The 16,337-nt window shown below is 40.3% G+C and overlaps 1 protein-coding gene across 1 annotated transcript; it reads right to left on the bottom strand.

Moving 5' to 3' along the window:
• Positions 1 to 3,618: 3,618 nt before the first annotated feature.
• tsr1 (TSR1 ribosome maturation factor) lies at positions 3,619 to 15,520 on the bottom strand. Its single transcript, XM_005739361.1, has 15 exons — positions 15,343 to 15,520; positions 13,118 to 13,221; positions 12,799 to 13,027; positions 12,278 to 12,412; positions 11,721 to 12,172; positions 11,038 to 11,173; positions 10,461 to 10,645; positions 6,760 to 6,962; positions 6,497 to 6,656; positions 6,290 to 6,400; positions 6,059 to 6,191; positions 4,579 to 4,695; positions 4,266 to 4,406; positions 4,102 to 4,176; positions 3,619 to 4,021 (listed from the first exon to the last, which is right to left on the bottom strand). The coding sequence occupies exons 1-15, from the start codon at positions 15,467 to 15,469 to the stop codon at positions 3,843 to 3,845; spliced, it is 2,487 nt and encodes an 828-aa protein (XP_005739418.1). The 5' UTR covers positions 15,470 to 15,520; the 3' UTR covers positions 3,619 to 3,842.
• Between the last annotated feature and the right edge of the window lie 817 nt (positions 15,521 to 16,337).

Here is a 16,337-nt window from a genome sequence, read left to right as displayed (position 1 = left end):
GAGGAGAGGAGAGGAGGGGCTGCTGCTGCAGCTGTGGTTTTGGAGTCAGTCTCAGCACCCCCTTGCTGCCCCCTCTCCATCTCCTCTCTGGCTCCTCCGGGGACACGAGCCTTGGCCAAGCCCCAGGAACCAGGGAGTCAGGACCAGGCTAAGAGGGAGAAAAAGGGGAACAACAGAGGGAAGGAAGGATAACACAAAAGAAAGAGAAAAACAGAGCTGACCTAATATGCAAGTATTGTCAGGCAGCACCTACAAAAACAGGGGAGCATGTGAGATGTTCATCAAACGTTTATGAAAATGTTACAAAAAGCATAATTTTTCCAAAACATTTGATAAAGTGTGTTTTTTAATTTAATACTGGTGCTGTCATTTGGTTTTACAATGCATCAAAAACATACTCAGCTCTGAGTTGGCACAATATTAATATTACTTAAAAGCCGGATAATCTTTTTTTGTTTTTTGAAAACATATTAACATTTTACTGGAATGTTTTTTAATCGTTTTTAGGCATCTGCATTGTGTTTTTGATCAACAAAAGCATGCGTGAAAACTCATTTATATTTCATATGTAAGTGAGCTTCAATTTATTTATTTTTTGTGCTTAATACTTTATAAAAATTAGAACACCTGTGATATGCTTCAGCTTCTCTGCAAGCTGCATTTGGACAAGGGGTTAGGAAAATCGATGGATGGAAAATATTTAAGCAAAAATAAAATAATTAGTCAAATTTAAATATTCAGATGTGCGAGCGATAATACACATAATAACGATAACTTTATACTAAATCTCACTATTACTCAAGCAAATAAGCTCCATAGCACGTAGGCAGCATTGTTTCTAAAGAGTGCCTTAGAAAATTGTGCCAAAATAATTTTTGCCAATATCTACTTGATTACAGAACATTTTTCCCCTGTAAACACGCAAAGGCAGCTAATGACTGCCTCATATCCCACTTTTAAAATTTTGCTGTAAGTAAAGTTTAATTTGCAGTAAACCATATGTACTGTGTGCTGCTCAGAGTGTACATAGTGCCATATGTATACACAGGTCATCTAAAGATGCTTGCCAATTACTGTACACGTATGATAAACCTAAGGTTACTAATCAAATATATCTGTGCGCAGAGTGTGTCAGCAACACTCTCTGCTCCATTAAAACTTAAATAGGCCTACTTGAGGCAAATTATTGCAGTCATATTGTTCATTCTCAGAACTGTAACTCCAATGAGTTTGGCAAAGAAATAAAATAAAACAAGTACAGTTTCTCATTTTTTTTAATAAGCATTTTTGCTTGGACCAGATCCAGTGAGGTTGGCCTGAGGATGGCATGAGAAATGGCAAACTTTACAGGATGAGCCTATGAGAAAAACCACGAGTTGAACACTTTTGGTCTACACTTGGCTAGCTTGCTGCTCCTTTGTACTGTATAAACTAAATTTAGCATTAAGTGCAGAAAGTTTTCTGTCAACAGAAGAGATGGTGTGACTTGTCATAGTTGATGGGTGGGGCAGATAGAGTTTATTTACAGAAAGCTCATCTTTTGTATCTGAGATAAGCTCATCAGCTCCGAGCTTTATTAACATATGACTTGACCCAAGCCTGACTCTTGCTTGGGTCTGCTTGTGTGTGATTGCACCCCAAATGTAATCTGCTCACCCACTCCGCAACGCAGTCCCGGCTTAGTGTGCGTTTGAGGCCTACCTTCTCCTTCTCTCGTTCCCCCCACTAGTCAGTGTTTTATGGGCTGTGTGCTGCGGTGCGGTGACCTCGCTCTCACCCCGGTGCCACCCAGCCGGTGCAGGATTCAGGCGCGCATGGCCCCTGCCAAAACCCCATAGCGCCACATCTGCAATCCATAAACGCCAGCCACTCTCGCTCTCCTTACTCCCTCGCCCACACCGCCTCAGACTCTCACACTCCTCCATTTCACTCTCTCTCTCACTGGCTCTCTCACCCACTAATGTTTTATTTTAATTTCCAAATTCTATGCATCCCCCCTTTTTTTTTTTTTTTAACATTCCTTTGACTGCTTCCTCCCACCACTTCTGGCTTTATTCAGGCAGAACATCAACTAGTTCTTCCCTTATCTCTCACTCCCTCGCTGCCCCTTTTCTCTCCTTCCGTTTCTTTATCCACATCCAACGGAAAAATCTCTCACCCATTATATCTTCTGTGAGAGCCAACTGAGTGTGGTGGCAGTGAACTGGGAACCACAAGACATTCCTGATCCAAACAGCACTAAGTCACCAGCATTCAAGTCTTCAGAGGGTGGCCTTTGCCAAGCACACACTTCACTTATGGGCTGGATTCAGTCTTACCACGTCGCAGTTGGTCCCCAAACAGCTAAATGTTTATCTGTTTCAAATTGATAGTGTCAGGGAAAAATGTAGTGCACGCATCTAAATACAGTTCCATTTTTGTATGTGTTAGTGTAAGAGCGTTCTCCATCATCGGGGTATTGAAGTCCCCCTCCCCTTTAGCGGCAGAGCATACTCTCTGCCTCTCAGCCTGAACAAGATGTGTTCAACACATCACTGTTGCTGTGCCCCTGTAGGAATCCATAGTGAGGTACTAAATATATGAAGTGTAACCTCAAAACTGTCCAGTGCTCCCACCTTCCCTGGCTCCAAAAATAGTAGGGACATTTGTCTTTCTTGCATTGTCTTTTTTTCAATTTATGTAATTTTTTTTCCACTGTTTTCAAACAAAAATGCTCAGGGTGAACTTTTTTGCCTCCCTCCATCTTCTTTTCTTGGATCATGTTCTCCACTTCATCCAAAAGACTTCACCTTCAGGTTTCCCAGACACACTGGCTTGCCTTTATGGTGCAATCCCAACAGAGTCCACGGATGAATCATGTTGCTGCAGGCATGCAGGGGCTCAGTTTTTACGATAAATATTGCAATTCATAAATCAGCGTTCTCCGAAGAAAGCAAGTACGGCGCAGGGGAGGACGCAAAAGTGTAGAGCATTTCAGCTTTAGTTTCAAATTAACAGGGGTTATGATCCGTGTGTGTGTGTGTTGACTAGAACTGAAAAGAAGGCTACAGGTCAGGGCAAGACCACCATGAAGAGCCAAACTGCCAGAGTGTGTGTGTGTGTGTGTGTGTGTGTGTGCACCATTGTTGTTTCACTCTGTGCTAAAATTCAAGTCATTTATTAGTTCTTCAGCCTATATTTTTAAGTAAACTATACTGAGGCATGTGTATGATAAAAGATAACATAAATAATGCTCAAAGCTGTGATTTTTCTAAATCTTAAACAGCATTTCATTAAGCGATTACAGAAAAGAACTTTTCCTTAAAAGTGCGACTTGGGAGTTCTCTTTCCATGATTAAAGTTCCTCACGTATCTCGGTCATTATCAATACATAATTTCGTCCTAGCTTTCTACATTTTAATGTGCGTAGGCATTAAGCCACACATGCATGACTTCAAAGAGTTGCCCATGTAATGAGCTCGATACATGCCTAATGTTAAATTACTGAACTCACCCAGTCGTCGTGGTACCAGCTCTCAGATTTGTTTAATCATAAAGCACTCAGTGCAACTCAACTATTTGTTTAGAGGCAGTGACTCAAATCTTTTTTACCCATTTAGGAAAAAAGAAAAAGTGAAATGCTCTACAAACACGTAGGAAGCTTTATTAATACTTATCCATTCCTGCCATCTAGTGGTCAAAACAAACTCTGCAGCATGTTTGAGGCTTGGATGCAAAATGTAACAAGAAAGCTTAACTTTGGATCAAAATAGATTTATTTAATACGCATTCCACTCTTTTAAAGTGTCCTGAAACCACTTGGATGTTTCTGTTATTACATGGCTTGTCATTCTGTCCCTCCACTATTCCATATCCAAGTCTTCCATTTCCACAGTGCCTTCTCTCTTCACCCAAGTTAAAGGCGCGGGCACATAGGGGTCATACGTCCACCGAGGATACACTCTCTTGTACAAATTCATCAGCACAGTGTCTTGAGAGCGTAGCTGATTGTCAAACACGCATTTCATGTGACCGTGTGTTCCTGAAAAATAAGAAATGGCAGTGAGAATCCACAGCAAATAAGGCACAGAGACACAGGGTTTTATTCTTAAATTTTCTCACCTAAGGCCTCTTTGATGTGACCTCTCCGACCCCATTTTGTTCGCAGCTCCACTGGCTTGAACCACATGATATCATCTGTAAAAGAAAGTCAAGAAAATTTTAATGAAAAAATTAGGAATTATGTCTGCAGTGACAGTAATAACAGTATGAGAACGTCCTCTCACCCCTGTTAAAGAACATGTAACGAACAACAGCAGAGCGCCTGTTAATTTTGAATGGGTGTCCACTCAGAACAATCCTCTTCAGCACAACACGCTGAGGGTCACAACTGAGCAGACTGCCTGTAGCCACAAGGTCCTGGATGCCTAGAAAGACACAGTAAGAAGAACACGTGCTCAAAGGCCAGTACAGAATTTGCTTAAGTGGATAATTAATCAAAACCACCAACAGGATGAATGGTCTAAAGTTTAACTTGAGGGCAGCCAGGCCACTAATTCAATTTACTCGTGTTGACGTAAACAGGACTTTCCATCTCACCATCATTCCTTTGCTTAAAAAGCAGGACTCCTGAAGGGGGGAAGGTGATGGGGGCATACAGTGACACTACAATGGGGGCATCTGGTCTGAGGAAGCGCTCCATCTTATGCTTGTCAGCTAGAAAAAAAGGTGGAGGGAAAAAAAAAGATTTTATTAATAATAATAATAATAATAATAATAATATATACCCAACAGATATCTTGTTTCCAGAAGTAGCTTTTAAGATCATTATACTAATAAAGTAACTTGATTAACAGTTCTTGTTTTGTAAAGAACCAAAAGTCGACCTTACATGGTGGAAAGACATTTTTCAGTTTCTGACTTTTTCAGCTTAAGATCGACACATCTTAATTAAGATGTCAATAATAATAATAATAATAATAATAATAATAATAATGAAAAGGTTATTTTAATAATAAAGGTTAAGTTTCTGGTTTTTACTGGATGATACCTTTTTATACATTTTTTCCAAAAGAACACAGCTCAGCATTATAACAACAAATATTACAGTAATAGCACTCCCGTAATGCAAATGCATAGAGGTGGTTCTGTTTAAGGACACCGTCTCAACATCATAAAAAAATAAATAAATAAATCAAGTGGTACAATGAACCCACCGAGTTCCAGGTGACCCATCATAACTAAATTCGTGGAATAATAGATACTAGATTAGCACCAGGTGTGTTTCAATATTACAAGATGTACTTGTAATATGAACCAGATGTTAAAACACTGCATTTAGTCTGCATGTTGGCTGGTTATGATATCTGATTTTTTTTGTTGTTGTATTTTTTAACCGATTTTTGCCCTCAACTGCAGTAAGTTACAGGAACTTCTCTCAGTGAAACAAGTGAAAATAAAGTGCTCTGCTTTTGCAAAGAGGCAAAACGACCTGCTGTACATCCACCTTTATCTGACATATTTTACCTTGGCAAACAGAAGCAGGTACAACATATTTATACAACAAAGCAAATGTCAGGTTCTTGTATAATTTTCAAGTGTTTATAAACTCACCAGATAACAGGATATCCTTTTCTCTCATCTCCATAATTTTTGTCATAACTGGTTGGCTCTTTTGCTCATACCGAGGCTGCTAGCTTGCGGCTAGCTCTAAACTCTGGATAGTTTTCGCTTTAACCACGTTACTTTGTTAGCTTATTTAAAATGCCCATGTTCAGCTCGGTGAGGGCGATTTAACTGTTTGATTTGGTTTGTTGTTACAAACATTATGGTGGTTTGTGACTTAGTTTGGCAAGCTTTATCTCTTCTTGATAGCTATAGCCAAACAATAAACGATATGTTAGTTAGACTGATCAGTCAGTTACCGGTCAGTCAAGAATGCAGGAAGTTGGACGTTACAAGCCCTTAGCCCTGAATTGATACATCTCTGGCAATGCGTTTGATTTAAGTTTGTTTATGTAGGATCACTACTGCCGTTTGTTCTGATGAATGTACTGGATGAATTCAGCAGGTTTTCTACCTGATGTGTGTTGAGAGAAGATGGGAGAGGCTCGGAATCTCCGAAATCCACAATGGAACACAAGCTCCTCTTTAGATTTGATCGGTTCTGTGTTACTGGGGTGTCTCTGCACCAAAACATGCATGACTGACATCTATGCACAGAAGAAAAAAACATGAGGTCAGCAAAAATTATTCTGTGTAGCTGGTGCAGCTTTTCTTACGAAAAGGAAACATTTTCAGATGTGAATACCTTCTGTTCATGGGGCAAGAGAGACACGAGAACCAGAGGTTTGCCTGACTGGACACTCTCCATCACAGAAAAAGGCACATCAATGATGTGCAGGGTCACATACCAGCCATCCTGAAACGTGGAGGACAGCAGAGTGAGTGATGCCAAAAATTATGGTTAAACATGAGAGCATTTACAGCTGAAGACAACTACTGTTGTCTACTTTACCATGGCTCCATCCTCCTCAGCTGCAGCCTCAGCCAATATGCGGCGGCGAGTGCGTTCAAAGCTCTGGAACTGGAATATACGCGAATAGTCGAGGGGCAAGTTTTCCATGGGGTCCCAAGGTGACGAGCGGAAACTTTTTAACCCCCTGTAACGCTGGAACCTGCGAGAACAGGACGGCAACCCAAACAAACAGGAAACAATAAATATTCCATCCCAAAAGGAAATGTAAAAGAAACAAAAAGCATAAAAGAAACGCTACTGACCTGATTCTAGCTGGAGTGTCGAGGGGCGTGTCCACCTCATCGGGGAACATTTCATTGGCTCGAGCGTCACGGTAGCGTTTTAGGCCTTCTTCTTCGGCAGCTTCATCCATATGTTCATCATAGCGCTGATCTGCACCCGCTCGCTCTGTGGAGCACACCTCTTCCTCCTCCTCCTCTTCTGAATCACAGCATGAACCTGGGTCCTGGGCAGAGAGGACACAGGACAAATTTAGTACAAGAGGTTTGAACAAAGAATGCAAGCTGCTCTCTGACCAGAAACACAACAATCATTGTACTCATTTTTAGTGATCAGTGAAGAAGCTTTGATGCTTTGGCATTTACTAACAGCAAATGCAGTGACAGAGATAACACTATTGGTTAATTCAAGGAAGGAAGGAAGGCCATGGGCCACAAGGGGAATACGGCTAGCCTCACAGTAGTTTTAGTTTGGTTGGCCTTGACTTTAAGACATCTGTCTCTGACATTTTTGCCACCCAAACAAAATTTTATATGGAATTTTCTGTGCCAAGGCCAAATTTCAGCATTATATAGTAGATATAACTCAGATAACAAACAAACTATATTTTCAAATTACAAGACCACTGAAAACATGTTTAAATAACCTTTTACCAGCTGTGAGTCTGGCTCCCTCTTTTTAAAACCCTGAGCTTCTAATCCTAATATACTGAGTTAAACAGGTGTCCTGGGTAGGCATGGGCGATATATTGAATATACTTCATGTATCAAAAGTTTTTCCACGTACGATGGTTAAAATGGGTCTATTGGAACCATTGAGTATGAACTGCCCTGGCAATATTAAGCTTTTCAGAGGTTTTTTTGGAGCGACTGCATGACTAATCCTCCCTCCAAAGCAGAAGGTTTTCTGCACGGCACACTGCGCTGAGCATGCGTGTTTATATTCTACCTTATAAGAAAAAATATGGTGACAGCCGGAGTTTCAGACGAGGAAGTGAATGAGACTGTAACTGAAGACGAGTCGGACGAGCTAGTTCCAAAGAGAAACATTTACTGGCAGTGGTTTGGTTTTCAAAAGGAGCATGTCAAACAAAATGCCATAATTTGCAAAACATGGCATAAAACCATTGCCACAAAAGGTCGCAGCACCACAAATTTATTCCACCACCTGAGAAGTCATCCATTGCAAAATGAAGAATGTTTTAAAGTCCGCATGTCAACATCTCCCCACACACCACAGAAAACTCGAAATAAACCAGCCATGACGCAGATGACACTGGCGTCTTCGTTTGCCAAAGTGATCCCATACGACAAAAAAAAAGGTCTGTGTTGACCACAGACAGTGACTGTATGAATGATATATATGGTTGAATATAACATTTGTTTTTGGAGGCTAGTTAAACATATCGTGGTATATATCATATATCATGATATAGCCAAAAAACAAAATCGCCCAGCCTTACTCCTGGATAATGTTCTCTTGCTGTAATGTACAATATTGTTGTCCTACTATTACAAAACACTTACTTTGTTAGTTGCTGCCAGTATTAACAATAACCAGACACAAATGGCAGGAAAACAAATGACATCAAAACGATCCTAATTATAGAAAATATTTATGTAACATAACCAACAACTCTGCCACAATAAACAAACAGCACTGAGGGGCCTTGTATGTGTGAATGGGATAAGCAATTGCCCGAATTCAAACTATGGGAATCCCTGCTTTGCATGCATTTGAATTCAGTGTGTTACGTAACGACACTCTCCAGTGCAAGACATCCACTCTTAAAACAATATCTAGAAATTGAGCATCCAAGGGCAACATATTTGGATAAGGAAATGAATCATCAAAGAAGACATGCTTTGCTGTGCTCCCTTGGCTGGCAAATTACAGGAGAAGCCAGACGCAAGAGCGGAAAGCTCTCAGCATGCGGCTGATACACAACCTTTCCAACATCCTTGCTGCAATAGTAATAATAATCATTATCATTTGAAGTACCCTTTCCACTATTGTTACCTTCGTCTAGATACGTATGCCTGTGCGCTAACCTTGACATCAAATGCATGCTAATAACAATCACAGATCGTAATGAACCTGTTGCATAAGGAAAGTTTCCCTGACTTCTTTTCAAGCGGAGTGGGAAATAAATAAATGGCCAACCCCTCCCTTCGTCCAGACAGGAAGTTCTGTTCACAAGACAGGAAGACAGGAGGCTTCTCTTGGGATTCCTGCTCCAAACACTATTGTTGTGGTGAGCAGCCTGGCACTACACGCCAGAGTCAGACACTGAGAAAATAAACAGTGCCTCTCAGCAGTGAGGTGCACTGCCTGTGGGTCACGTATGCACCGCTTCAGCCCCGGAACCGCCAACACTTTATTGCTTCTTCACAAATTACCATCCTCATCATCCTCCACAGGACTGCACCGCCTGACCTTAGCTACACTGTTGCTATGACAACACGACCCCGCGCAACAAAATAACCATAAAAGGTATGTTCTGGCTGAACTTCTGGTCAAACTACTAAATGAGAAATGAAAGAAAAATTCCAAATATAACAACATTTGTACAATCACTGACACACAAACCCTCTACATCATCCATACTAGAATGAAAAACCTGTCGTAATCAAGTCATCTGAATCCTGTAGTGAGTCTCTGGTATTTTCCATGGAAAGCGTTGTTATCTAAGTAATTGGTAACTTACTGTACCTTGTTTTGCAGTAAAGTGCTGTTAAACGTTTTATTAAATATGATACTACGGACTAAGGGCTTCTCTGAATTATTCAATTTTAGCATGTAAGCACGCTTTATTATTCTTACCACAGTGGTAAATTATCCAGCTTTTATTTTTGGTGGTGCGCCCACAGGTAGGCAGACTCGTGTGTTGTTGTTTTTTTAGTCTGAGCCTACTCAGGCCTCATGGCTTGAAACAGAGCACTTCTTCAATCATGGCGTGTCCACCCCAAGTTAGGAACCTGCCCCATTGAGAGCAAGTATCTTTAAATCTTGCTCACAAGTCAGGGAAGAATTGAGCAAGAGGTTGAAAGAGGATTAGTGCAGTATCTGCACTGAAACAGACTGCTGTTACAAAGAGAGCTAAGCAGGAAGGCAAAGCTGTAGTTACTGAAACAGTAAGAACAGGGATACAGGCACGGGAAATTAGTTTCCTCCAAAGGGGGTCTCAGCCTTAAAGGTAGGGTGAAAAGCAGAGTCACTCACAGTCGTGCTGCTTCTCCCCCTCCATTGAAAAGAGCTAGCTGACATGGTGAGGGCATGAGCCTAGGATATCTCCTGCATGCTTCCTAGGTGAGTTGAATGTCCAACCCAGGAAGAGACCAAGGTAGACTGAGGACAAGCTGGACAGACTACATCTTGGCTGGCTTGGGAACGCCTCGTTAACAAACCAGTAGACCTCAAGACCTAGCTAGACAGACGAGCTGGCTAAACAAAGAGATGTCTGAGCATCTCTGCTTAGATTATATCCTGACCTGAGCTTTATTTAAAAAAATATATATACTATTTATGTCCATTTCAATTAATGCCCACTTTTCAGTGTATCGCATTTTACAAGGCTAGGCTGTCATATCATTATAAACTTTATACCCGTCTTTTTTGTGAAAAGTTTTAAAAAAGGAAAATTTTAACTGATATTTGCATTTTATTTATCTTCTGCTTCACTGTGTCATTAAAGACTTATGTCAAAATTACTTTAAATGTGTACCTGAGAGTCAATCTCCCCATCCTCTTTATCCATGGCTTCATCCATCATGTCATCATCATCATCGTTGTCACTACTTTCTTCATCCATGTCGCCATTCTCCTCCTCACCTTCATCAACAATCCACGTGGCCTGATAGTCTGATGTTCCTTTAGGGACCTTCATTACACGTTTTTTCTTCCTGGCTTCTAAAGAGAGAAACATCAAAAAACAACTTTGAATCCTGTGTTTTCCTGGCACAATAAACTGTATACTCTTGCATCAAGAAAAGCACATTACTCATTTCTATTTACTAGAAATGACTGAATTGCTTCAGCTATGTGTAACCATCCAAATTTTTACTGTACATCAATAACATTATAGCAAAGTCTTTGTTTAACTGGTTTGTTGTGTCTATTAAAACTGTCAATTAAGTTACATATATTTACATCAGTCAGACAGTTTCCCACTACTTGAAAGTATAAAGTGATATAGTTGTAACTTCAAATCAAGTGTGACTGTTCTAACACAAGATCTGTCATTTTGTATCTTAGTCATCATCATTTTCTGAAAGCATTATCTATAAATTCTGTTTCTTCACCTTCAGCTTCCAGCAGTTCTGATTCTGTTGGCCATGTCTGCTCCCCGTCCATGGGATCCACCTCAGCCTCTGCCTGCAGACTCTCCCTGTTGGATGGGTCCGCTTTCATGAGCACCCTCACAGGGGCCTCATTTTCCTGTGGGAAACGCAAATGAGCAGGTAAATGTGACCCATATCAACTAAACTAGATGCACTAACACTCCAAAACAATTAAAGGTGTTAAAGTTTCACTTCGCATTTAAACCAACTGACCACCATTCATTATATTCACTTTGAATTCGTTTTAATGGTTAAAAGCAGCGTGGGGAAAATGCAGAGTTTTAGCACGGGTACATTCCAATTGTTATGCAACAGTAATATTACATTGATAAAAACAGATGCTGACAGTTGTAATGGATTACCTAACTTAAACAGGTTTCCATGCTTCAAGTTTGGAGCTATGCTTTGTATAGTGTGGAAAATGCATGCCTGAGTCCACAAGTGAGAAACAAATATCCATAATACAACTTATCAAAAAAGTCCAAAGCTAGGTAAAACTCCCCCAAAATTTGTAATTTTGGTGATGCAGTAGAGCAATAAATGAAGTCATTTATATAATTTATTGTTTAATAAAGTATACGCTATCAGGTCTGCATGTACATTTGCAAAGTTAAAGTATTAAAAAAAAAAGCAGCAACAACTACCTGCATGTCAACATCTCCTCCTTTGCTCGGCTTCAGTGGTCTGGACACTGTTAAGTTCAGAGGAAGAGGGTCTACTGGGGCATCAATCTGGCTGAGCTGAAAATCACCATGACCACTGATGTGTACCAGTCTGTCAACCCGCAGAGGGCGGCCACGGACATACCCGGACACACAGAGTGTGCCCAGGCCAGTGGCTCCACTTGTACTATCAACAGGGTTGTTGGGTGTAAAAGTGACATGTTGAGCAATGAGATGTGACCGTTTGGAGCGGAAACCCAACTTTCTCTGTCTCTGAGTCCCCAGGTGTCTGAGAAGTAGTGTGGCATCTTGTTCGGAGTCCAGCGGGAAGAGACGAGCATCAGGAAAACGGGCCTCTGTGATCTTTGACAAAGCTCTTCTGGACTCAACCCTCTTCTTCACAGGGAGCTCAGACACACCCTGACACACCAGTGCTATGTAGGTTGAATATGGGAGAGAGACAAGGGCTTAGTAGAGGCACATCAGAAACGAAGTCAATTAAATTAAAAAAGAAAAAAGAAAGAAAGATTTATAATTACCATAGCTGGGGAGACCCTGAGCAAAGACGCAAGAGAGACAATAGTCTCCATAGGTGTCCCAGCCTTCAGTAGAATCCAACACAAATACAAGGCTATCTGCAATCTTTGTCACATCCAGTAGGGAGTGCATGTCAGCTATAAAAAGAGATTACAGAAGTGTTAAAGACACACACACAAAAAACCGAGTACATTTTTAAAATATTTGTTTTAGAATGTCATTTACTGAACACAACATCAATTTTACAACACAAAATATAAATAGATAAAAAAAAATCGTATCTGAAGTACAGTAACATATCTGACTTAACTTCTTATTCTTCTATGGTGTTCTACAGTATGTCACAAGTGTGTCAGTATTACCAGGGATGTTTACTTATTCTATGAACAAAATTCTCAAATTATAATGTCTCTTACATTTGATAAACTAAAATTACATCAATAGATATCACAGAAGCAACACTACTTGTGCTTCTGGCTCACTTTTTTTTTTTCCCAAAGGAAATCTCTTTTCTAATGCTTACCTGTACTCTGACTTAGAAAGGTGAACCTCTGTTTAAAACGAGGCAGAATCAGCCCAAAACTGTCACTGACACCACTGATGCACCGGTCGTGGTGTACAACGCCCCCAGCGCCTTCTCCACGAAGCAGCTTAGTGATGGCTCCAGCATCGGCTTGAGCATGTAGGGACACCACAACAACCAAATGAGGAGGACCATCCCTGCTGCCAAGACGTCGCTTTTCTGTCAGGACCTGGGAAGAGAGAAAGAAACTCAAGCAACTCCAGATTCGTTACATTAAGAATTTAAGAACAGCGATCCATCATGTGATATTTTAAATTACCATGTCTTTCTTATTCTTGCGCAGCTGGTTGGCTTTGTGCCTTCTGTCCATCTTCTTTTGCTCCTTCCTCTGTTTTTTGGTAAGGACTGTCACCGACACTCTGCCTGTGAGACATTGCAACACAAGTTATTTATTAATTTATACAATGTGTATAGTATTCTTTTAATATAGGCCTTACTACAACCCACAACCTTGCTGCTTAGAAAGAACTTCTATTCTAACACACACATATGGATCATGCTCCACTCTGCTGCACAATGTTAAAGCAGCTGAAGTCTAAGATGTCAGTAAATCTCGGCAAATACAAGAACAGTGTGTGAACATCGGCCGTTTGATTTTTACAATATCTTTGCTGCTTTAAAACATATGCTGGCAAGACAACCAATCAAAAACACCTGCAGAATGAAGTTCAAGTCAACACAACAGCGCAGCTGTTGCAGCAGACAAAGCTTCCCCGCCCCCAGAGGGTCATGCTGATATAAATAAAGTAAGCAAAAGACCACACATTAGACAACTGGACTAAATTTTATATGCACAGTACTGATTTGTTTCATAGTCAATGAATTCAGTAGAAATGGCACTATACTTTGTTAGAATATTTTCTTTTTTACAGCTATGTGTCAAACCTTATATAACAAGAGATAAAGCAGACTCTATAGACAAGAAACAGTCATTTTTGTTCCAAGAGTTTTCTGGTTTTCATTTGTATCCCACTTGTAGTTGAAACTGATATGCTGGTTTCACCAGGAGCCCCCAGAAAATTGCTGTTGTCCCCGCTGGCTAAAGTCTGCAGACAAGACTATAGTGCTATACTCTGATAATCCAATAAAAAGATTACTTACATTAAACAGTCCACTTAAATTCTTGTTTAGCTTTTAAAGCCAATTGCCTACTGTCAATTATGCATTAGTGCAGATGTAACTGATAAAACATATTACAATACAGACTGTACAATGACTGACATTTACCATTTAGTATTAGTACACATGTGCATCAGTGAATGAATAATAATGAATTTCATATTGAAGACAAATTATGAACAAATCCATACTCATAATAATCATAAATATCAATTAACTGAACTAATTTTTCATTATGTTGTTCTGTTTATGTTAAACTATTTTTACTAACCAACTTTGATACCACTGCAATACATACAAGCATCAATGAACAACAATGAGACGAACATTCCTTTGTTGTTTTTAACTACCACACTGCCTTATATGTGAATATATTTTTCCAGTTTGAGACTGGGGTTTATTTATACCTGATATATTGATGAATGACACATCACTGCTAAGGTCTGACAGCATATATGATGTTGAATAACAGCACAAGCCGGCTGGATGATTATCCATCAGCCATAATACATAAGGTCTTTTAGCTTATCGAGGAAAAACATTTATTCTCACACATTAGTGGAGCGCCCTCTGTTGGAATCCAGTTTAACTGCAGTGCAGACACTTCAGTCATTTAAATCAACATTCCTGGCTTTTATTGAGCAGTGGGGGTTATTGTGTGTACTCTTTAGGGCACGATTGCGTCATCTGGCTGTATGTTAATCACGTGTGCTCAAATAATTTTTTATTAAAGTGTCCACGTTACTTTGTATCTCAGACATTCCAATAAATGTAAAATGCCGACAAATTCACTAATCCACAAAATTTAGGTTTGTTTACAGGTATAAGACTTTTGCCTTAATATATTTGTTTAAGCTACACGGTATCCAAATGTGTTTGTGTACTGCTTTACGCTGAATGAAAATAAATTAACATTAAATTATAGCATAAACTATCATTGCTGTACTGCTTGACATGTAGTGTTACTATCTGACGATCATTCAAATCAGGTGTAAAACGTGTACAAGTCGGAATGTGAGCTTGAATTTAAATAGAACAAAAATGTTTTTAATGATAAACTTTCTCGGTGTAATACAGTGTTACGTCCTCTGATTTTCCAGTAACTGGATATCTGGAAGACCCCCGGACCACGTTTAAATAGCTGAAGCTCATTGGCAATCTCCAGTTAAACACCAAACGAGGCTCGCAAGCGAATACAGACTTTCACTAAATACCTTTAAAAGAAAAGTGCTACGATATAAGATACTGTACTGAAAGGATTGAGCACTTAAAGCCCAACACGTGTACTTGCAGAAGCAACCGCTACATGCTAACAACACACATGTAAGCCCCAGGTTTAACGCTGTGCAGCTGGACGCGACTTGCCTTTGTTTTCCCTTTCAATTTCTCCTTTCGTCCGGTGCTTGCCATGTTTGTGTCCTTTATTTTTTTGTTTGTATATGCCGGGTCTGTGGCCCTGTTGTTTTTCCCCATCAGCAGCCATTTCCACCATGTGGGTATGTCAGCTAATTTACTTCCGCACTTGCAGCAACGTCACGATAGGGACGTGTCTTCCGGAATGCTTTTCTTCAAAATAAAAGCTTGGATAAGCATTATTTGAACTTGCTTTGATAGTGTTGATGAAGAGGTGCAAAGGAGGTCAAAAGGAGCTGCTCTGTGCCTCGGTGGAGGCACAGAGGCTCTGAGCACCTTCTTGTGTGCAGTGGTGATGGACAGGTTGATATATGAGGTCAGGCAGGAGTTTCTGTGGACTGCAGTGTTTACAGATGATGTTGTGATCTCTTGTGAGAGTAGTGAGGAAGAGAAAGAAAGCCTAAGAGGTGGAGGTATGCTCTGAAGAGAAGTGGAGTGAAAAGTAGAAGCAAGACAGAGTACATGTGGAATGAGGAATGAGGGGGAGATGGGTGTAACAGTGAAAGTGCAAGAAATAGATGTTATGAAGGTGGATAAATTTAATTATCTGGGATCAACCACCAAAAGCAACAGATGGTCCACAAAGAGTGGTGAAAAAGTGAGTGCAGGCAGTGTCAGGGGTGATTTGTGACAGAAGGATGGCAGCAAAAGAGGGAAAGTTTACAAGATGGTATTGAGATCTGCTATGATGTATGGTCTGGAGAGAGTGGGACTAACAAAAAGACAGGAGGCCAAGCTGGAAGTGGCAGAGCTGAAGATATTAAGATTTTTAACGAGAGTGAGCAGGATGGAGTGGCAAGGATTAGAAATGAGCATATGAATCTTTCCTTTTTAAGAAAGCTGGGCTGGATCATGACCCTTAGCTATTGTGCTATAGCCTCAGGCTTGCAGGGGATTTTCTATGATACAATGAGCATTCCTTCTCTATTTCCTTCTTGTCACACCCA

Source organism: Pundamilia nyererei, unplaced genomic scaffold, assembly GCF_000239375.1.
Source record: "Pundamilia nyererei isolate P.nyererei 1_Seehausen unplaced genomic scaffold, PunNye1.0 scaffold00091, whole genome shotgun sequence".
NCBI classification, from domain to species: Eukaryota; Metazoa; Chordata; class Actinopteri; order Cichliformes; family Cichlidae; genus Pundamilia; species Pundamilia nyererei.
This window is presented reverse-complemented; position numbering and strand designations above follow the sequence as displayed.

What these genes read in the sequence shown, in the direction of transcription:
- tsr1 (XM_005739361.1), bottom strand. Translation starts at nt 15,469, where the DNA reads ATGGTGGAAATGGCTGCTGATGGGGAAAAACAACAGGGCCACAGACCC. An exon ending in TCAGGGTCTCCCCAGCTATG is followed by an intron (nt 12,173 to 12,277) that starts GTAATTATAAAT and finishes CAACCTACATAG; the next exon opens with CACTGGTGTGTCAGGGTGTG. An exon ending in AGAACTGCTGGAAGCTGAAG is followed by an intron (nt 10,646 to 11,037) that starts GTGAAGAAACAG and finishes TTCTCTCTTTAG; the next exon opens with AAGCCAGGAAGAAAAAACGT.